The following is a 23,121-nucleotide window of genomic DNA, read 5'->3' on the forward strand; positions in this document are numbered from 1 at the left end:
ATATGGCTGCTTCCCCCCTCGATTTCAGTGCCACACCTGCCAATGGGTGGAGTGTGGCATTGCAGCTCAGTAAGTACCGATGAGTTGCAATACCAGACACAACCCATGGACAGGGGTGACTGTCTGAAAGAAGCAAGCCATGTTTTCTAATCCTGGACAGCCCCTTTAAGTACCCTATGCAGACTCAAGTATGTAGCTTTCAAAGAGCTGGAAGTTTGCTTCAGCTCCTGCAGCTGGAGGCAGGTAGGGTAAACTACAATAAGACCCAAGACACTTACAGATGCCTCTCCTGGATACAGGCATCAAAGACAATAAGGGCTTGTTCACATACTACGGTTGAGAACTGAATCAATAGGGCTAAAAACCACAAAAAAACTAAACAAAAAAAACAACACATGGAGCCTGCCATTACAAGAGCGTCAACGTAACATCTGGCCAGAGAAGTTTTCCCGGGTTGACAGTCAATACAATTCAAGGGACCCGGTTTAAATGGCAGTTTTTCAGAAAGGCAGCCATGAAAAATGGACCAATTTTAAAGTTTTAAAAAAGCAATTTTTTTTCTATAGGCTACTTTCACACTGGCGTTTTGGTTTCAGTTAGTGAGATCCGTTCAGGGCTCTCACAAGCGATCCAAAACTGATCAGTTTTGCCCTAATGCATTCTGAATGGATAAGGAGCCGCTCAGAATGCATCAGTTCTGCATCCATTCCACTTTGGAGGCGGACACCAAAACGCTGCTTGCAGAGTTTTGGTGTCCGCCGGACGATGCAGAGGCAAACGGATCCGTGCTGACACACAATGCAAGTTAATGGGGATTAACGGAACGGATCCGTCTGTGCAGATCCATGACAGATCCGCACCAAACGAGAGTGTGAAAGTAGCCTTAGAATAGGCCAGAAAATGTACTACAGACTACAGTAAAGATGAAATGCTGCGACACGTTAGAGAATCCAAATAGACATGTTAATTAAAAAATAATAATGCACCTCAACCCAAAACACATGAACTTACCCCAAATAGGAAAAGTGAACATGTACCAGACACAAAATGTGTAATTTATAACAAAATCAGAGATAAACTATTTACTAAGGAATTGCTTGTGGGATTTCTATGGATGTGTGAAGTTTCTAAGTGCTCTACAAGTCAGAAATGGCTGTAACCGCTGGCCATAATATATGTGGAGCGGGGATCCATAAGGGCCAACACACACAAGCGGTTTTCGTAGCTGCTGTCCATTAGGACAATACATAGATACCTAAAGCTGCCTGCTACACAAGAGCCACAATAAAAGCAGTATGATCTCATCAGGGCTGTGGAGTCAGAGATGAAGCTAGTTAAGGCCTTGTTCACACGTCAGTTATGTGATCAGTTGTTTCCATCAGTTTTTGTAAGCCACAGTTTTTGTGTCGGCTACACCGAGATCATCTGTAAAGGAAAGATCTGCGAGTATTCTGTGTTTTTGACCGGCACCTGGTTTTGGCTCACAATAACTGAAGAAACGCAAATAAAAATAAAAATAAAATAAAAATCTATTAATATTGTATTAACTTTCATATAAATTTTGAGACGTTTACAAATATTAATCAAAAACGTATTTTACGTTCTATCAATCTAGAAATCAGGCATACGCAGGGCGTTCTAGTGGTGATAGATAATCAGTTCTTACCTCTCCTGTCCCTTATATTAGGAGTCTTTATGCTGCTCCAAGGCCCTTAAAGAGGACCTTTCACTAGTTTAAAGGGCTTCTGTCGCCCCACTAAAGTGATTTTTTTGGGGGGCTAGTTAAATTAGTTATATAGCGATATATGAAAATATAATTGTGTTACTTACTTTGATCCAGCAGTTTATTCAAAAAACGAAGTTTTATCATATGCAAATTCGGTCTCTACCAGCAAGTAGGGCGGCTACTTGCTGGTAGCTGCTGCAGAAATCCGCCCCCTCCTCTTGTTGATTGACAGGGCCAGCCGGGATCTCCTCCTCCGGGCAGCCCTGTCGGCATTTCAAAAATCGCGCGCCTGTGTTCATTCGGCACAGGCGCTCTGAGATGAGGAGGCTCGTCTCCTCAGAACTCCCTCAGTGCGCCTGCGCCGATGACGTCTTCTATTTCGGTGATGTCATCGGCGCAGGCGCACTGAGGGAGTTCTGAGGAGACGAGCCTCCTCATCTCAGAGCGCCTGCGCCGAATCAACACAGGCGCGCGATTTTTGAAATGCCGACAGGGCTGGCCGGAGGAGGAGATCCCGGCTGGCCCTGTCAATCAACAAGAGGAGGGGGCGGATTTCTGCAGCAGCTACCAGCAAGTAGCCGCCCTACTTGCTGGTAGAGACCGAATTTGCATATGATAAAACTTCGTTTTTTGAATAAACTGCTGGATCAATGTAAGTAACACAATTATATTTTCATATATCGCTATATAACTAATTTAACTAGCCCCCCCAAAAAAAAAAAAAATCACTTTAGTGGGGTGACAGAAGCCCTTTAAAAACGAAAAACTAAACTAACTATCAGTGGGCAGAGCGGCGCCCCTCCGTCCGCCCGGTATAGGCTCCGGTGTGTGCAGTTCCCTCTTTTGTACGGGGCGGAGTTTTTGTATTAGGGTTGTCCCTTGCTGCAGCGCTGGCCAATCGTAGCGCACAGCTCATAGCCTGGGACTCCCAGGCTATGAGCTGTGCGCTACGATTGGCCAGCGCTGCAGCAAGGGACAACCCTAATACAAAAACTCTGCCCCGTACAAAAGAGGGAGCTGCACACACCGGAGCCTATACCGGGTGAACGAAGCGGCGCCCAGACATACTAGTAAGTGCAGGGGGACCCTTGGGCGCCGCTCTGCCCACTGATATAGTTAGTTTTTCATTTTTAAACTAGTGAAAGGTCCTCTTTAAGTTACAATGTCAGAAACTGCTGCACATGCTCAGTAGTGAAGACCAGAGGTGGAAGGTCACCTCACAACTGCTGGACAGAACAGGAAGACCGCATTAAAGGGGTTGTCTGGAAATAAATAACTTTTCACAGATGCCCGCAGCCTGCCTCTGCTATGGAAAGACTCATACTTAACTACTCCCCGCTGCTCTGGTCCCGTGTGCCGGTTCCCATGTCCCTTTTGGTTCACGGCTTGTTTAATTCCTGGAATGATCACTTGTTCCACTGCAGCCAATAACTGGCTTCACTGGCGAGGTCTCTTAAGCACCTTTCAGACGAGCGGGTGTCACGCTGCGGACTCGCAGCGCAGCACCTGTCTTGAACTTCCAGCACTGCTGGGGTCGTATTGCATTATATTAATTTATGATTCTATGTAACCCTTAGAGGTCTGGTATGTATAGTATAACACTGACATAATGCTGTCAGTGTTATCCAATACATTCCAGAAATGTAAGGGTTAATATAGCATCATAAATCACTATAATGCTATACGACCCCGGAAGTGCTGGAAGTTCAGGACGAGTGCTGCGCTGTGAATCCGCAGCGTGACACTCGCTCATCTGAAAGGGGCCTTATGGACACCTTCGTGTTGAATGCAGTCATTGGCTACAGCAACGCAGATGATCATGCTCATGCCAGGAGGAAGTAAACAAGCTGCCGACCAGAAGATCGGCAAGTCAGTGCACGGGATCGGTAGGTATGAATTTTCCCATAGTAAAAAGGAAGGCTGAAGAATAAAAGTGCCTTATTCCCAGACAACCTTTTTATGGCAGCACTGAATATAGCAGCTACACTTTTCACATGTTTCCTTTATTTCCATTTAGACCTGCACACGATTCTCTGCATTTTCAGGACATACACTTATAGCTTTTCTGACTTTTTTTTCTGAGGACAAATTTATAGGATTTCCTGTTATTAAATGCATAGTGCATTACATATTTTCTGACAGGAAATAAATCAGAATTTCAGAAATTGTATTCCAATAAATATGGTTAAAGGTCTATCTAAGTAGCCCGATTATTTCCATGATAGTAAGATGTTACCATTTTACTACAGGAAATGTGTCATTACTAAATTACTGCCCATTTATGAAGGAGTTAAAGTGGGTGAAAACCTTTTACAGACTCAACAGCCCCGGACCTCAGGACAACCCTCACACCTATACTGTACACCCAAAATATGCTTAAATAGAATACATAATATAATCACAACAGACGAGAACGGGAATTAGTGTTCAAACTTGTGCTTAATTAATGCACGTGTCAAAAAAATAACCCACAAACCATAACAGTATTAATACTATAAAATTCACACTTCTATTATTTCAGGATCTGCTGCACTAATGCCCCTTGACGAGAGCAGGAAGTTATATTACACCCCGGAGGTCACGATTGCCAGCAGGGTTAGGCTACTTTCACACCTGCGTTAGGGCTCTTTCACACTTGCGTTCTTTTCTTCCGGCATAGAGTTCCGTCGTTGGGGCTCTATGCCGGAAGAATCCTGATCAGTTTTATCCTAATACATTCTGAATGGAGTGAAATCCGTTCAGGATGCATCAGGATGTCTTCAGTTCCGGAACGGAACGTTTTTTGGCCGGAGAATACACCGCAGCATGCTGCGCTTTTTGCTCCGGCCAAAAATCCTGAACACTTGCCGCAAGGCCGGATCCGGAATTAATGCCCATTAAAGGGCGCATTGCCGGACCCGACGTTTAGCTTTTTCTGATTGGTTACCATGGCTGCCGGGATGCTAAAGTCCTGGCAGCCATGGTAAAGTGTAGCGGGGAGCAGCATACTTACCGTCCGTGCGGCTCCCCGGGCGCTCCAGAATGACGTCCGGGCGCCCCAAGCGTATGGATCACGTCATCCATGCGCATGGGGCGCTCTGACGTCATTCTGGAGCGCCCCGGGAGCCGCACGGACTGTAAGTATACCGCTCCCCCGCTCCTACTATGGCAACCAGGACTTTAATAGCGTCCTGGCTGCCATAGTAACACTGAACGCATTTTGAAGACGGCTCCGTTTTCAAATGCTTTCAGTACACTTGCGTTTTTCCGGATCCGGCGTGTAATTCCGGCAAGTGGAGTACACGCCGGATCCGGACAACGCAAGTGTGAAAGAGGCCTTAGGTGCGGATCCGTCTGGTATCTGCACAGACGGATCCGCACCTATAATGCAAATGCTTAGATCCGTTCAGAACGGATCCGTTTGCATTACCATGAACAAAAAAAAAAAAAAATATATATATATATTTTTTTTGTTCATGATAATGCAAACGGATCCGTTTTGACTTTACATTGAAAGTCAATGGGGGACGGATCCGTTTGAAAATTGAGCCATACTGTGTCAACTTCAAACGGATCCGTCCCCATTGACTTACATTGTAAGTCTGGACGGATCCGTTTGCCTCCGCACGGCCAGGCGGACACCCGAACGCTGCAAGCTGCGTTCAGGTGTCCGCCTGCTGAGCGGAGCGGAGGACAAACGGTGCCAGACTGATGCATTCTGAGCGGATCCGCATCCACTCAGAATGCATTAGGGCTGGACGGATCCGTTCGGGGCCGCTTGTGAGAGCCTTCAAACGGAACTCACAAGCGGAGCCCCGAACGCTAGTGTGAAAGAAGCCTTACTCAACTAATACTTGCGTTGCTTCTTTTACAATTACATGCTTTGTAGTTTCACCACCGACGAGCTCCTCATTTAAAGAGGAATGTCACCTCATTGGAAATGGCTGTTTTAATAAATACTTGCATTCCCAGTAAATTAACACTTCTGGAGCATCTTCAGTCTGTTGTGGAGTTCCTCTGCTATGCTTCCTGGAAATATGAATACATTAAACTCCGGAAAAAGGCTGTGACCCTACACACTCGGCAGGTGACTGCTGCAGCCAATCACTTAGCTGTAGACTGCACAAGACCGCTGAAGCCAGTGACCGAGTGCAGTGGTCACGTGTGGTACACGGGCACATCACCACTGCAGACAAAATATTACGTCATGGCTGCAGCCTGGCACAGAGAATAGTGCTGCAGTGCTGGATACTAGGGGGTCTCAGGAAGGTAAGTTTTTAATTTGAACTTTGCCTCCAAAAAAACTAATTTGAATGTAATACCACAAAACTGCGCTGCCATTAAAGAGAACCTTTCCTGACATGTACATTTTAGTAAATAGTATTCCCAGCATGCTGCAGTTTTCTCTCCGGACAAAAATACTGAACACTTGCCGGAATGCTGGATCCGGCATTAATTTACATTGAAGTGTATTAGTGCCGATCTGGAATTAAGTGTTCTGGCAAAACAGATCCGGCAGACTTTTAAAAATGCAAAAAAAATACCGGATCCGTTTTTTTCCGGATGACACCGGACAAATGTCATCAGTTTGCGTCCGGATTGCCGTATCCGGCAGGCAGTTCCGGTGACGGAACTGCCTGCCGGAATCCTTTGCCCGCAAGTGTGAAAGTACCCTAATGTGCTAAATTCTACAACCTAATCACTTAAAGACCAATTATAATATAAAAACAGATACCGGTGAGCAATAATAAGTTATTAATAAGCAGATATCATCTCATTATTATCAATCTAGCACCAATGAAATAAATATCTTCATTTAATCAGTATTCACTACAAAAAGATAATGTCCCAGAATGGTTATAACTCATTTTCTGGACAACCAAAATTCTTATGTTTAGGCATCCAATGATCTAGTTACCTGCACTCCGCCATTCCCAGAGAGTTGAATGGAGCAGCAGACACAGATGCGCGTGACATTCACTTCAAAAAGGGAACGCGGGCCATCATTCTAATGATCGGTAGGACACCCTTGTCATAGGACAATCCCTGTAATACTACATGGCTTTCCTGTATATGATACTGGGGTAGTGTAATCTCCCTTGCACCCTAAACATCCAAAGTGTTATAGCAAAGTAATACCTTTTTGACGAGCGACCTTTAAAAAAATAAAATAAAAAATTGACAGGTTCAATATAAAAAAAAAGGTGGTGTACATGTGAGGTCCATTTTTCTCATGGACCAATTCACTTGAACAAGTGAGTCTAGAGATCTGGCCAAATACGGCAGGCTGCGACTTTCTCAGCACAGACCGAAGGATCATGCAGAAAATTGGACAAGTGAATTTGTCCAGTGACTATAATGGGTCAGTGTTCAGTCCACGTGCGGTCTGTTCTACACTTGGAGGGCACCCTGACATGAAGATCGGCTGTCTTAAAAGGCAAAGGTTTAAAATATTAACAATGAAGCCCTGCCCCATTGACAAAAACATCCAGCGGAGCCTCTGGCATCTGGAAGTAGCAACATTTCTCAAGTCCCCTTTAACCTTAATAAAATGATGACGGGCCACTAAAGAAAACGCTCAGAGCAAGTACATCTACAGTGACTGGTCCTCAACGTAGTATGGTTGGCAGCTGCAAATTGGCTATAATGACACCTAAAGCCAATAGGAAGAGACCAAGAAGTGTAAAGGAAGGACCACAAGATATGTTCTACTTGCAGACAACAAAGTACAGTAGGCTACGGGTCCAGCAGAGGATCAATAGTAATGAGAAATGACATTCATTCCGGTCCCATGGCTCACTGTTCTGGCTCTGACCTTCGAGGACGCTGTCTCCGTTGACCAACTGCTTTCTTTGTTGCCATTGCAGAGGTGAGACCGACCAGGCAACACAAGGAAGTGGTGCCAAGCTTCACTGTCTCCATCCAGCTTGGAGATTCCTTCAGAAAGTACACCTCGGATAGATAGAGTCCCGTCACTAGGACCCAGAGGAATGAGGCAAATGCGTCAACACGTCGCATCCTAGAATAAACATGGGATCAAAATAAAATAATGCATTAAATACCTTTATCAATACGCAGAACATATAGGGATTAACATAGGGACACTAAAGAACAAGAAGGATTGATTATACAAAATGATGGTCCCTGAAAAGAACTGACCTAATACGTCCGGCAAGGAACATGGCAAAGACACAAGTCAAGAGGCCGAGAAACGCTAAGCCGATTTGATGGTCGCGTCCGAAGCACCAAGCCTCGTTCAGGTTTTCCAGTGTATGCTCTGGCAGAACTCCAATGACTTTCTCAATAAGAGACGGCCGCTCAGCATCTCCTGGGCGAGACTCATTCCTGGCCTCAGTAGCTAAATTTGTAGAGTCTTTTATAGAGAAAAGGTCCCCTGTGCCCCACCACGCAACAGACACAAGGAACGCGCAACTCAGGAATGCGAGGCAGCGGAGGAGGACAACCTTGGTAGGGATCCGAATGAATGAGGCGTTTGAAGAGCTCTGGGGGTGAAAAAAAATGGCAATATGGGTTAGGGCTGTATCACACTGACAGATGAGCACTACGATTGTTGGGAAGGAAGTGTTACTTCGCAACAATTGCCCACTTACCAATGAAGGAGACCACTGCAATTACCACTGCCCGATGGACTACAGATAAACTATACAGGGCAGCAAGCAATTAAAACTGCCCCTGCTCGTAAATGGAGCGATTCCGATAGTGGAAATACATTGGGGGACTGCTCTTCATGCAGTCTGGTACAGCTTCTACCTACCTGTATATAGGTCTTGTCCTGCTCCCGACGCTTGAACTGTTGGTTTAGCATAATGGCCCTCAGCTGTCGGTTTTGGTATTTGATATAACTGTCTATGGCGGTTTGGCATGGCCGACAGAGCTTGTACATCTGCTCCAGGTGGTGTTTATAGACTTCAATCTCCGTATCATATTGCTCCTATGAAACAGGGAACAAAGTTGCCTTCTAAACTTGGAATTTTCCAGTGCAACAAGTAGTCTTAGGGGTTAAAATAGCACTCATATTATATCCGAAAATGTAGAGAGAAATGTCCAGCTTACCAGGACGCAACATTCATGTTGCACAGCACGGATATCCATATCCTTTACGTGAAAAACATCCAAAGGGAAAAAAAATAAAAAATAAATAGAAGCATCCAGAGTGCATAAACGTCAGCCTGCCTTCATCAACTCGCGGTTAAATCATTCTCCTAAGCAGAATGCAGAATCAAGCAAACAAGTTTCCATCAAAAATAGTCTTAGGCTTCATTCACACTTCAGTGTTTTGGTCAGTGACTTCCATCATCAGTGGTTGTGAGCCAAAACCAGGATTGGAGCCTCCACAGACATAAGGTATAAGGGAAACATCTGCACCGATTATGGTTTTTGACCCGCACCTGGTTTTGGCTCAAAATCACTTGTGGAAATCACTGGACCAACTCTGATGTGTGAATGAAGCCTTAATCATGGCAGCCATGAGCTTGATTCTGCATTCATCTCAGGAGAAGGTTTTAACCATGAGTTGATAAAGGCAGACTTTTACGCACGCTGGATACTGCCCTTTTCTTCTAGCTAATTAAGTATCTGACTTTAACCACTAAACAGGTTCACATTTCTGATCTAATTTAAGCTGCAAATCCCCTCTATAGGTATAGATCTAAAAGAGAACATGCTCTTTTCCTGCAGCCACCACTAGAGGGAGCTTACTGCCTACTGTTTGAAGAAATATTAATAATAATAATAATCATCATCATCATCAAGCGTGCAGCAAACACCCTCTGGTGGCAGCACGTATCCAGCCTTGTATCTATGCTGAGGGCCAAAACCAAAAGAGCATCAGATCTTTATGTACCAGTCTGGCGGCCATGAGGAGGGCTTGGGCAGCCTCCTGGGCATCAGCCTACCATGATATTGCCCTGGATCTAGTTACCCCTTGCGCCACTCCAATATAGATAGATTGGATACACATTTCACCCACCTCCTCTCTGGGTAAGAACGATGCCAGCTGCTTTATCTTGGTGCTCTGATTATTGTTACATTTCCTACAAAGCAGCGTCCCACAGTTCACCCATTGCTGTGGCTTTGTAGCTTCTGCAATTGTGCTCCCACCGGACACCAGATGGTTTAGATGTTCGCTGTGTTGTGCCGGAATAGGTTTATTGTAGTCACCATTCTGTAATCAGACAAAGGATGATTAGTCCAATACCATATTTTAATTTCTCATCAATTTCTAAATTTGTGCTTGTAGTAAACAAACAGGGGCACAGCTGGTACAGCTAGATGGGTGGTCAAGTTTCATGAGATTGATGGCCTAATTGGAGGAAAGGTCAGCAATCTCAGATCGGTGTGGGTCCGACTCCCGGCACACCCCGTTTATACCTACATAAAAGATTTGATCAGATGACAATAAGTCTGCGCATTTGTCAGAAGGGTGTTAAAAGGGGGAAATGTTCAGGAACAAACATTCCTGGGAACGTCTGCTCAGCTGATCATCAGCCCATGTAAAAATGTAAACGTGGTATTTCCGTATTTTTTTAATATACTGATGACTTTTCCTCCACATAGGTAATCATATATCAGATTGGTGGGGTCAGACACCTCTCACCCCCACTAATGTTCCGGAGTCACTACTAGCAAAACAGCAGACAAAGCCAGAAACAGAAGTTTCCATCCATTGTGCAGCGGTCGTACTGGATGCTGGAATGCCCCATTAACGCGGTACTTCCAGATCAGACTACAGAGAGTTTTTCTGTTGTCTGTAACCATGGAAACTCACAGGTCCCCAACACATATAGGGATGCTCTTCCACAGCTTAATGGGACATTATACACTGCCTGTCCAAAAAAAAAAGTCACACACCCTAATATTTCGTTGGACCGCCTTTAGCTTTGATTATGGCAAGCAATTGGTTTCGAAAAGCTTCTGTAATGTCACAAGATTTATTTCCACCCAGTGTGGCATTAATCTTGCATTGATGATGGTAGAGTCTGACTGCTGAGCAAAGCCTTCTCCAGCACATCCCAAAGATTCTCGATGGGGTTAAGGTCTGGACACGTGGTGGCCAATCCATGTGTGAAAATGATGTCTCATGCTCCCGAATTTGAGCCCGATGAATCCTGGCATTGTAATCTTGGAATATGCCCGTGCCATCAGGGAAGAGAAAATCCATTGATGGAATAACCTGGTCATTCAGTAGGTTCAGGTAGTCAGCTGACCTCATTCTTGGAGCACATACTGTTGCAGAACCTAGACCTGACCAACTGCAGCAACCCCAGATCATAGCACTGCCCCCACAGGCTTGTACAGTAGGCACTATGCACGATGGGGGCATCACTTCATCCGCCTCTCTTCTTACCCTGATGCTCCCATCACTCTGGAACAGGGTAAATCTGGACTCATCAGACCACATGACCTTCTTCCATTGCTCCAAAGTCCAATATTTATGCTCCCTAGCAAATTGAAGCCTTTTTTTCTGGTTTGCCTCACTGATTAGTAGTTCTCTTACGGCTACACAGCTGTTCAGTCCCAATCCCTTGAGTTCCCTTCGCATTGTGCGTGTGGAAATGCTCTTACTTTCACTATTAAACATAGCCCTGAGTTCTACTGTTGTTTTTCTTCGATTTGATTTCACCAAACATTTAAGTGATCGCCGATCGCGATCATTCAGGATTTTTTTCACGCCACATTTCTTCATCGAATACGATGGGTCCCCACTATCCTTCCAGTTTTTAATACTGCGTTCGACAGTTCTTAACCCAATTTTAGTAGTTTCTGCAATATACTTAGATGTTTTCTCTGCTTGATGCATGCCAATGATTTGACCCTTCTCAAACAGACTAACATCTTTTCCACGACCACGAGATGTGTCTTTCGACATAGTTGTTTAAGAAATGAGAAGCAACTTATTGCACCAGTTGGGGTTAAATAACTTATTGCCAGCTGAAAGATAATCGCCCATGCAGTAATTATCTAATAGGAGGATCATAACTATTTGCTTAGTTAAATCCAGGTGGCGACTTTTTTTTGGACAGGCAGTGTATATGCAGCAGATTCTCCATCCTTTTCCATCTCCTATGTGATTTCAGGTACCTCAAATTACAGCTCCGATGTCACTGAAATGCCCAAAAAAAAATATAAAAAACTTTTAGGAGCTTCATGCTGCCCAAACCGTGGGGCAACATGGGGGTTGTAAATAGGAATTCTTGCAGAAACATAGCCAGACCTGTCCTGTCCATGGGTTGGCTCTGGTATTGCTGTTGGACTCCTTTGAAGTAGGATTGAGATGCAGTACCACACACAAGCTGTGGACAGGTGCGGCACTGTTTCTGGGCAACCTCTTTAAGTCAGGAGAGCAGATGACTTCCACATGAGGGTTCCAAGATCTTTGTGGGCCATTATTAGTTGTCACTGGCAGTTGTGGTACTGGATTTGTTAAAGGGGTTCTCTCATCTCGCCATTAGTAATGTGAGATGAGACACAGTCCTGATCATGGCAATAAGAGGTACTGAAACTGTTTCCCAGCCAGGAGGTGGTCAGGACTGTGCCTCATCTCGCCTTAGTAATGGCGAGATGAGACAACCCCTTTAAAGTCATCCATTACTTTTACTCTTAAAGAAACACACAAATCTTTATTCTCTGGCCCATTAGAAAGGTACATAATGTAAACTGTAGTGAAGATAATCTTCTTATAAGAGACTGTATTTGTTAGCTATAACCTCCCTTCTGATCCTCAGCTGTGTCATGTGACCAACACTGATCTCCAACTGACACAGGACAGGAAGTCAGTTACTTCTCTATTCATTCCTATGAGACAGACGTTGAGGTTCCCATAGAAACTGACTTCCTGTCCACACATAAGATGCTGTGTTATCTGGACAGTCAGAGTGTTGGTCACATGATACAGCTGAGGATCAGAAGGGAGGGGATAACTTACAAATACAGACACTGGAAAAAAATAATAATAATAATTGCCTTCATTAAAATTTACATCATGTACCTTTCTAAGGCCCCTTTTAGATGAGCGAGTCTCACGCATCGGACTTCCAGTGCGAGTATGCAGCAGGTCCCGTTCTGCCCGGGCCAGCACTGCTGGGGTCGCATAGCATTATACTGATTTATGATGCTATGTAACCCTTAGAGGTCTGGAATGTATTGGATAACACTAACAGCATTATCCAATACATTCCAGAACTGTACAGGTTACATAGCATCATAAATCAGTATAATGCTATGAGACTCCATCAGTGCTGGGTGGGCAGGACGGGAGCTGCTGCATACTCACACTGCGAGACTGATGTGCAGACTCACTTGCTTGAAGGGGGCTTAACAGGTCATAGAATAAACAATTTTGTGGGAGTACCACTTTAAAGAGGACATTTCACCTGGAAAAACATTGTGAACTAAGTATGCTGCTATGGAGAGCGGCGCCCGGGGATCTCACTGCACTTACTATTATCCCCGGGAGCCGCTCCGTTCTCCCGTTATGCCCTCCGGTATCTTCGCTCACTAAGTTATAGTAGGCGGTGTCTGCCCTTGTCCTGTGGGCGTCTCCTTCTCCTAGGCTGCAGCGCTGGCCAATCGCAGCGCACAGCTCACAGCCTGGGAGGTTTTTTCTCCCAGGCTGTGAGCTGTGAGTAAGTGCAGTGAGATCCCCGGGCGCCGCCTCTCCATGGCAGCATACTTAGTTCAATGTTTTTCAAGGTGAAAGGTCCACTTTAAAGCAGAGACCACTCTGTCCTATTAAGAATCTAGACAAGCCTACAGGGAAGTCAAGCCACAGAAACCATGGCTGACACTTCCTACCTCTTGAAAGCCATTGTACTGTTCGCAGTTGGGGCAGTCCCAGCAGTTTCGGTTTCCATAGGGCACCACAGTGTTCTGGCTGCAGAACCAGCAGTTCACCTTCACGTGTGTCGGCCGTTTCCTGCAAAACACAAAACGTGTCACCTATCGCCACCAATAAGTATTAGTTTAACTATCAAATGCCCACATCAGACCCATTTACAACCCAACAAACAAAAAGCCAAGAATTAACCTCAGAAAGTTTCATTCTTAGGCTACTTTCACACTAGCGCTTTTGCTGGATCTGGCAGGGTTCAGCAAAAACTCTTCCGTTACCGATAATACAACCGTCTACATCCGTTACGAACGGATCTGGTTGTATTATCTTTAACATGGCCGAGACTGATCAGTCATGAACTCCACTGAAAGTCAATGGGGGACGGATCAGTTTTCTATTGTGTCAGAGAAAACGGATCCATCCCCATTGACTTGCATTGGGGGTCAGGACGGATCCGTCTTGCTCCGCATCTCGGGACGGAAATGCTGCGGTTTGCTCTCTGGTATGAGAATGGAACGTATTTTGGAGCATTCCGTTCTGTTCAGTTACGTTTTGTCCCCATTGACAATGAATGGGGACAAAACGGAATCATTTTTCCCCAGTATTGAGACCCTATGATGGATCTCAATACCGGAAAACATTAACGCTAGTGTGAAAGTAGCCTTAAATAACCACTGTTTAAAGGGGTCGTCCAACTTACCTACTACTCCTCATGGGAGATGTAACCTCAAGCTGCAAGTGACCCCAGGGGCTCCCCCTCATTACAATTTGTTTTCGGGGTCGGACAACTTTAAGTGGTGGGTTGATGCAACTTTCTTAGGTTAAAAATCACATTTTACTTTATAGTTTTAATTTGCCTGACACCGAAATAAAGTATTAGGCTGGGTTCACATCATGTTTTTGCCAACTATTTAACGTATGCGTTAATGGATGCCTCAGACTAATGCCATACAGTGCCATACATCATCATAGAGTTCCATTATAAAAAAAAAAATTTTTTAAACCAGACTATGCAAGATGGAAAGTGTCGTGTGCTGCGCTTTTGTATCCCTATACCGCCTGCCCCCAAAATGTACACATTAAACGGTACATCCCTGTTAGGTTCTAAAAGACTTCTAGGGTATATTCAATAATTATTTTTTTTACAGTCTTCCGCTGTTACTGGAGCACCCATAGTTACAGGGGAAAATGGCCTCTTGTGGCAACATCATTGGCAGCTAAAGGCGGCCATACACATAAGATTAAAGTCGGCTGAAATGGCAGGTTTCGGCTATCCTGGACGTTTGAAAAAATAACTAGCGTGATCGCCGACTCTTGTCTGCTGAAAACGTAATCCCCCGTGCTGGAAAACGTTGGCCGTTCATCGGCCAAAACTGCATGTTGATGGCATGATTGGCTGAATTGGGCCAATCACTTGTCATTGTGCTCAAGCAGCAGGGAGTCTGTTTTTTTAATTAAAAACTGACTCCCTGGTCGGGCAGTTTAGTTGATGGGATCGATCGTATGAACAATCCCATGGACAACTGATTGGCCGCAATGTGGCATGCAGGGGGTGACAGCAATGCTGCTGCTTCTATGAACAATATAGTGCTTTGTGCGCTATACAGACTTGAAAAGACAAGACAGAAGTGATAATAAACCGCTTGAATCTGCCGCTTGAGGTCCCCAAATTTGCTAGACTTTAACGCTCTTGCAGGAGTCCTCTGGTTTCTAGATCATCGACATCCGATCGGTTGGTCCAGCTACTGACACCCTGAACAATCAGCCGCCACTGCTGGAAACTATAATGGGACAGAGTGGGAAGCAGAAGGCTCCATCCACGGTGTAGTGGCCCTGCTGGGACATTGCAGATCAGCTCCCATAACAGCGAAGAGGAGCAAAGTACACCAGGCACCGGAAACTGCGCGGTCTACAGAGCTTTCCATCCACTGTACAGCTTGCTGTGGGCGCAGGACCCCCACTGATCCGATATTCATGGCCTGAGGATAAGTAATCAATATCTAAGTTCAGGAAAATCTGTTAGATGGGTAGAATTGTTGTCCCGGGTGTCGGATCTCCGCCAATCTGATATTGATGACCTATCCTGAGGATAGTGGAAAAAGGTAGGTTCAGGAGCAGCACTACATGCGGCTTATGCAGAGCAATAGTGGAAACCATGCAACAGCTGGGCAAGAGACCACAGATCCAACGCGGTCCACAAGTGAATAGTAGACATAGAAGGCCACAGCAGCATATTCCAACGGATTCTTCTTTATTATCGAGAGTTTCACAGCATAGTGTACAAAAAGGTAGCAGCATTTCGGCTAAGCATAGCTTAGCCGAAACGTTGCTACCTTTTTGTACACTATGCTGTGAAACTCTCTAATAAAGAAGAATCCGTTGGAATATGCTGCTGTGGCCTTCTATGTCTACTATCCTGAGGATAGGTCATTAATATATATTACTGGATAACCCCTTTAAAGTTAGAGAAAATCAACAGGATAGGGCATAACTATTAGATTGATGGGGGTCTCATGACCGGTAGGTGTCCTTGCAGTAGGACCCCACCAATCTAATACTTATGCTCTATCCTGTTGAAAGGTGACAACTTAACAACCGTAACCCCTTTAAAGCAATAATGTACATTCGCAGAGGGATTAAAGAGACGTACACTGATTGGTCTCTATTGGATTCATTATATTATATCACATCACGGGTATTCAATGTCCTGTGCCAGTCAGTGCCAAGTATGAAGAAACTGCAGGGCAGACCCAAACGTGACCATGCGGCTTACAAGTTCCAGCCTGCAGGATGATAATAAAGAACGACTTCCTGCGCCACATGGGGGGGGGTCCGTAATTCTCGGGACCTGACAATAAGAACTGTCATAGGCTTCAACAGTGGACCGATCATCTCTGTAACAGGCAAGCTATCAAAGTTACACACCATTAGAAGATCCCATGACCCATTGGCTTCAGAAACTTTTCCAGCCCCGACTACGGGGTCGGACATGATTGTCAATATCATAGTAGGGGTCACGTCTCCTCCTGTCACACTAAGGCTAGATAGAGGGGAAGTCTCACAGAACACCATTTTCCTACTAGCATTGTCGCTCCATGTAGATTTAGTAGAATTATTTCATGTTTTTTCCCCCGTTCACATCCAGAGCCAACGTCAAAATTCTTTTGGTGGAGCTGGGAAACAGACCACGGTTTAGGGTACTTTCACACTAGCGTTATTCTTTTCCGGTATCAAGTTCCGTCCAAGGGGCTCAATACCGGAAAAGAACTGATCAGTTTTATCCCCATGCATTCTGAATGGAGAGAAATCAGTTCAGGATGCATCAGTTCAGTCACTGAATGGCGTTTTGGACGGAGGAAATACCGCAGCATGCTGCGGTATTATCTCCGTCCAAAATTCCAGATCAGTTGCCGGAATGCCGGCATTCATTTACATTGAAATGTATTAAAAATACCGCAATGCTGGATCCGTCCTTCCGGTCTGCGCAGACCAGTAAAAACGTGAGAAAAATATATAACAAATCCGTTTCTCCGGATGATATCCAGAGAGATGGATCCGTTCTTGCAATGCATTTGTAAGACGGGTCCGCATCAGGATCAGTCTACAAATGCTGTCCGTTTGCATGCAGATTGCCGGATCACTCTGCCGCAAGTGTGAAAGTAGCCTTAGCTGTGCCCTGCTGTCAGCAATGTGACCGATGAGCTGAGCTCTGACTACGGGACCGTCAGACGAGCGCTCACAATACACTGCTCTCTAGTAACGGGACCATCGCTACTCAGAAGGAAAAACCATCACAAGATTCCAATCACTCAAGCAGATTTTAGTGGTGAAAAGTTGGATACTGGAGCGTTCCTCCCATGTCCTACAGTAAGGCTCAATCTGCCAGACACTTGTGCAGAAGCAACTGGTCCCCAAATGCCCTGCCGCCGACAAACGGATGACAAGAAACAAAGAGACTTTGTCAGGACATCCTCAAGTCCTGGAGAGATCCCTGGGCAGCTGGAAAGACAACTGCCCAGAAGCTGCGCCACCCTGTACTACTAGCTAGAAGGGCACAGGCACATCGCAGTGTAGTTTATGTCATTTTCCACGCTGATTTTTCCTAAGTTTACACCAACACCCGTTGATGCAGATCGGCCCCAGATCAAAGGGTTAAGTCTGCACATACTTTTGACAAGTGGCAAATTAAAAAATCCACACCACGGGTCAATTTCTGCACCATGTGCACAAGATTTTAAAAATCTTACCCATGTACGCTGGTACAGTTTCCGCATGAAATGTGTGCATACAAGACAACATGCACACAGTCCATATGACCCACGGATTTTCGTGCGGAAAATTCACAGCGTAAGGGTCCATTCACATGTCCGTATTTCTGGCTCTGCATCAATTCCACAATTTTGCGGAACTGGTGCGGACCCATTCATCCTGCAAAAGATGCGGACAGCACACCGTGTAATGTCCGCATCCGTAGTTCCGTAGCCCCAGAAAAAAGATAGAAATAGGACAAGAATAGGACACGCTCTATCATAGGGCCGGCCATGTGCGGTCAGCAAGATGCAGAACGCACATGGCCGGTGTCCGTGTTTTGCGGACCTCTGAATGGACCTTATTTCAGCACCAGCTAATTAGATGACATCTTCATACTCCTCTACACGGGTGTGGAAAGTCTCCACGCGGAAATTGACCTGCGGTGTGGATTTTGAAATCTGCAGCATGTCAAAGGTCTGCGGATTACGAGCGCAGAATTCACGCTCTACAATGCAAATCTGTATCCAAATCCACAAGCATCGCAGGCAGATTTTTGGTTTGTAAACTCTGAGAAAAATCCGCAAGGAAAATCCACATAAATGACATTGGTTCGGTTTCTAGAGGAAGTCGGTGAGAAGTTGATACCGAGGACTGGTGGCAGAGGCACAGGATTCATGGAACCGACTCCATATGGCGGGATCTGATCATGAGGCCATCAAGTGCCCTCCTCAGTTTATAATGGACCTTCTGCACACAGACCCATTCACTTCTATGGGGCCACAAAGAACGTGGACAGCACTCAGAGGTCATCCATTTGCAGTCCGCATCTGTGCAGCAGAACCTCATATAGAACCTGCCCTGCCTACAATAGGGAGCGAGGAAAGTGCGGGATGCACACAGCCAGTATCGGCATTTTGTGGATTCACGGTTTGCGGATTGCAAAATACATACGGTCATGTGCCTGTAGCATAAGGCTACTTTCACACTTGCGGCAGAGTGATCCGGCAAAACGTATGCCAACTGATGGCATTTGTAAGACTGATCAGGATCCTGTTCAGTCTGAAAAATGCATTGAAATGCCGGATCCGTATTTCTGGTGTTATCTGGAAAAACTGAACCGGCATTCATTTTTTTCACCTTTTTTTCGGTCTGCGCATGCGCAGACTGGAAGGACGGATCAGGCATTCCGGTATTTTGAATGCCGGATCCGGCACTAATACATTCCTATGGGAAATAATGCCGGATCAGTCAAAAAGACTGAACTGAAGACATCCTGATGCATCCTGAACAGATTGCTCTCCATTCAGAATGCATTAGGATAAAACTGATCAGTTCTTTTCTGGTATTGAGCCCTTTTGACGGAACTCAGTGGCAGAAAAGAAAAACGCTAGTGTGAAAGTACCTTTAGGCTCCATTCACACGTCCGCAAAATGTGTCCGCATCCGTTCCGCAATTGTGGAACGGGTGCGGACCCATTCATTCTCTATGGGGACGTAATGGATGCGGACAGCACACAGTGTGCTATCTGCAGCCGCAATTGCGGAGTGCGGCCCCGATTTTGGGTCCGCAGCTCCGCAAAAAGATAGAGCATGTCCTATTCTTGTCCGCAGCTTGCGGACAAGAATAGGCATTTCTATGGGGTTGACGGGCTGGTGTGTTGCGGACCCGCAATTTGCGGGTCCGCAACACACCACGGACGTGTGAATGTAGCCTTAGACCACTTTTATAAAGTCACTGTGTAAAGGGGTTTTCAGACATTTTCATACTGACAGACTTAGGGCTCTTTCACACTTGCGTTCTTTTCTTCCGGCATAGAGTTCCGTCATCGGGGCTCTATGCCGGAAGAATCCTGATCAGTTTTATCATAATGCATTCTGAATGGAGAGAAATCCGTTCAGGATGCATCAGGATGTCTTCAGTTCCGGTCCGGAACGTTTTTTGGCTGGAGAAAATACCGCAGCATGCTGCGCTTTTTGCTCTGGCCAAAAATCCTGAACACTTGCCGCAAGGCCGGGTCCGGAATTAATGCCCATTGAAAGGCATTAATCCGGATCTAGCCTTAAGCTAAACGTCGTTTCGGCGCATTGCCGGATGCGACGTTTAGCTTTTTCTGAATGGTTACCATGGCTGCCGGGACGCTAAAGTCCTGGCAGCCATGGTAAAGTGTAGTGGGGAGCAGCATACTTACCGTCCGTGCGGCTCCCCGGGCGCTCCAGAGTGACGTCAGGGCGCCCCACGCGCATGGATGACGTGTTCGCATGGACACGTCATCCATGCGCATGGGGCGCTCTGACGTCATTCTGGAGCGCCCCGGGAGCCGCACGGACGGTAAGTATACCGCTCCCCACTACTACTACGGCAGCCAGGACTTTAATAGCGTCCTGGCTGCCATAGTAACACTGAACGCATTTTGAAGACGGATCCGTCTTCAAATGCTTTCAGTTCACTTGCGTTTTTCCGGATCCGGCGGGCACCTCCGGCAAATGGAGTGCACGACGGATCCGGACAACGCAAGTGTGAAAGGGCCCTAACCTCTGGATAGGTCATCAGTATCTGATTAGTGGGGGTACAACACCTGGGACCCCCGCCGATCAGATGTTTGAGAAGGCATCAGCGCTCCACTAAGCAGCACGGCCTTCTCTTGGCTCGCCAAGCACAGTTCTGTACATTTGTATAGCGGCTGTTCTTGGCATCGCCCTCAGCCCCATTCACTTCTATGGGAATAAGCTGCTCCTAGGCCATGTGACCGATGAACGCGTTGTTAGGAAAAGCGGAGGGAAGGCCACGGTGCTCATACCGCCGTTCACCACAGGACCGCATTGACATAATAGAACCTGGACGCTTTTGGCCAGAAAAGCGTGCAGATCCGGTGGTGAACGGCAGTATCCGTCTAGGCCGGATCCGGTGAACTCTGGCGGAACTGCCTACCGGATCAGCTTTGTGACCCGACCCTTAACGGACCCTCAATGACAACAGCAAAAGCTGAAGACACACAGAACAGGTAGGGAGGCTGCAGCAGGAGCAAAACACACACAAGGGTCCCCCCTTCACTGCACCCCTAAAGTGTACAATGTAAATGCCCACTATGCCACCAGACAATGCTCTGCCAGCCCTCACTGACAGTGTGCACACAGGGCACCCTCAGCACCACCCTACTGCATACACCCCAATATCTGCCTATAGTATACTCCCCAAACCCAAGTAGTGCCCCTGACCCATGATAGAAGGGCACTCCCCTCAGCACATGGAGGCTGCTGCCGGTCACCCCCGGGCCTCTGCTCTTCCGTTCCTCACTATTCCGCTAGTAGCTGTCACTTATCTGAGGTAGGAAAATATCTCAGAACACCGGCACTGCTTGAGTTAACGCCCCCTCCCCCTACTTCACCTAACAAAGCCCCGGCCCCGCGGTCTCCTCACCTGCGGAGCAGCTTGTACAGCAGCAGCCCGGTAATCCCGGCCGTGGCGGTTAGGCCGGCCAGGGGCGGCAGCAGCAGAGTCCCGTCCTCCATGCGGCGCCAGATCTCCCGGACTTCACTCTCCGGTGCTTCGCGCTGTCTGAGCCCCTTCCCCCCACCCCAGCCAACCAACCAACCAACCAACCAACCAATAACACGACAGCGTCTTCTAACCCGGGCTAAGAACCCCGCCTCCCCGCACCGCGCAGCCAATCACAGCGGCGCCTACAGCGTTGGTGGGTGGGCTTAGAATTTGGCGCACACGTGGGCGGCCCCGTTCTCTGGGGGCGTCAGTCGTGAAAGGCCGAGATCGTGCGAGGGTACGTGAGGAGGGGGAGGTGATTGACGGGCTCGTGCTGAGACCGGCTGACTCATCCGCCAGGACAGGGAAATCCGTGACGAGGCGGCAGTCAATGGACGTGGGTTTGAATTGCCATAGGTTTCCTTTACTCCGGCATGAATGGGACAGACGGATTATCGAATAGTGTGGATTTCTCGGTAGGATGGAGAACCGCTATGCAGCAGCTCCGTGCCGGATTATCAGAATATGCATCATTGGATGGCAGATTAGGGGTTTCAGTGGTCCCTGAAGAAGCATCCATGTAATGTCCTTGTGCCCATGGGCCCTGTACCGTCCCTGACTCTTCTGGACTCAGTAGTTGCAGTAGTAACAGTTCTCTTCGCATGGACAACCCCTTTAAATGTGCCTCTGGCCTCTCACACCGGTGTGTGCTGTGGATTTGCACAACATTACAGTAACAGCAAAAAAAACTCATCCAAACGCTTTGGAAAAAATAAGTGCAGATTAAAAGGGGTATTCCGGTTATACTACGTTCTCCTCTGGTTGTACCCCGATCACGAGAATGGCGGCGCCGTACTCCCGTAGAGCTCCCCAAGTGCAGCATTCCACTATCTCCGAAATTTCCATAAAAAGCAATGGAGCGGCTGTGTGCATGCCAAACCGGCAGCTCCATTCATTTTGGGGGGCAGAGCCCTCGCCCTCATGACCGGTGGTAACTGATCTAATAGATATCCCCTATCCTGTGGAGGGAGGTAACGTAGCGTTGGGGATTTTGCTCTGGATTGGCCACTTTGTGCATTGGGTGAAATCTATGGTGGAGATCTGCAGCATACATTGACACGCTGTAGATTAAGGCTACTTTCACACTTGCGTTGTTCTTTTCCAGCATAGAGTTCCGTCGTCGGGGCTCTATGCCGGAAGAATCCTGATCAAGATTATCCCCATGAATTCTGAATGGAGAGAAATCCGTTCAGGATGCACCAGGATGTCTTCAGTTCAGGACCGGAACGTTTTTTGACCGGAGAAAATACCGCAGCATGCTACGCTTTTTGCTCCGGCCAAAAATCCTGAACACTTGCCGCAAGGCCGGATCCGGAATTAATGCCCATTGAAAGGCATTAATCCGGATAGTTTTGGCGCATTACCGGATCCGACGTTTAGCTTTTTCTGAATGGTTACCATGGCTGCCAGGACGCTAAAGTCCTGGCAGCCATGGTAAAGTGTAGTGGGGAGCGGGGGAGCAGCATACTTACCGTCCGTGCGGCTCCCGGGGCGCTTCAGAGTGACGTCAGGGCGCCCCATGCGCATGGGGCACTCTGACGTCATTCTGGAGCGCCCCGGGAGCCGCACGGACGGTAAGTATGCTGCTCCCCCGCTCCCCACTACTACTATGGCAGCCAGGACTTTAATAGCGTCCTGGGTGCCATAGTAACACTGAACGCATTTTGAAGACGGATCAGTCTTCAAATGCTTTCAGTTCACTTGCGTTGTTACGGATCCGGCGGGCACCTCCGGCAAATGGAGTGCACGACGGATCCGGACAACGCAAGTGTGAAAG

The 23,121-nt window shown here is 46.8% G+C and overlaps 1 protein-coding gene across 3 annotated transcripts in view; it reads right to left on the minus strand.

The window, feature by feature from the left end:
• The window catches only part of TMEM201 (transmembrane protein 201), a 40,930-nt gene extending 19,559 nt beyond the window's left edge, over window positions 1-21,371 (minus strand). Inside the window, exons 1-6 of one of the 3 annotated variants that reach the window (XM_040430940.1) lie at window positions 21,225-21,371; window positions 13,520-13,640; window positions 9,696-9,890; window positions 8,481-8,657; window positions 7,865-8,208; window positions 7,521-7,724 (exon numbers count right to left, since the gene is read on the minus strand). In XM_040430940.1, the coding sequence (XP_040286874.1) occupies window positions 7,521-7,724; window positions 7,865-8,208; window positions 8,481-8,657; window positions 9,696-9,890; window positions 13,520-13,640; window positions 21,225-21,316 (1,133 nt within the window). In that variant the 5' untranslated portion in view covers window positions 21,317-21,371. Of the gene's footprint in view, window positions 1-6,349; window positions 7,725-7,864; window positions 8,215-8,480; window positions 8,658-9,695; window positions 9,891-13,519; window positions 13,641-21,224 lie in introns of those variants that run through there. The other 2 variants (XM_040430933.1, XM_040430944.1) reach the window with 2 other exon arrangements.
• Between the last annotated feature and the right edge of the window lie 1,750 nt (window positions 21,372-23,121).

Source organism: Bufo bufo, chromosome 1 (assembly GCF_905171765.1).
Source record: "Bufo bufo chromosome 1, aBufBuf1.1, whole genome shotgun sequence".
Taxonomy (NCBI): Eukaryota; Metazoa; Chordata; class Amphibia; order Anura; family Bufonidae; genus Bufo; species Bufo bufo.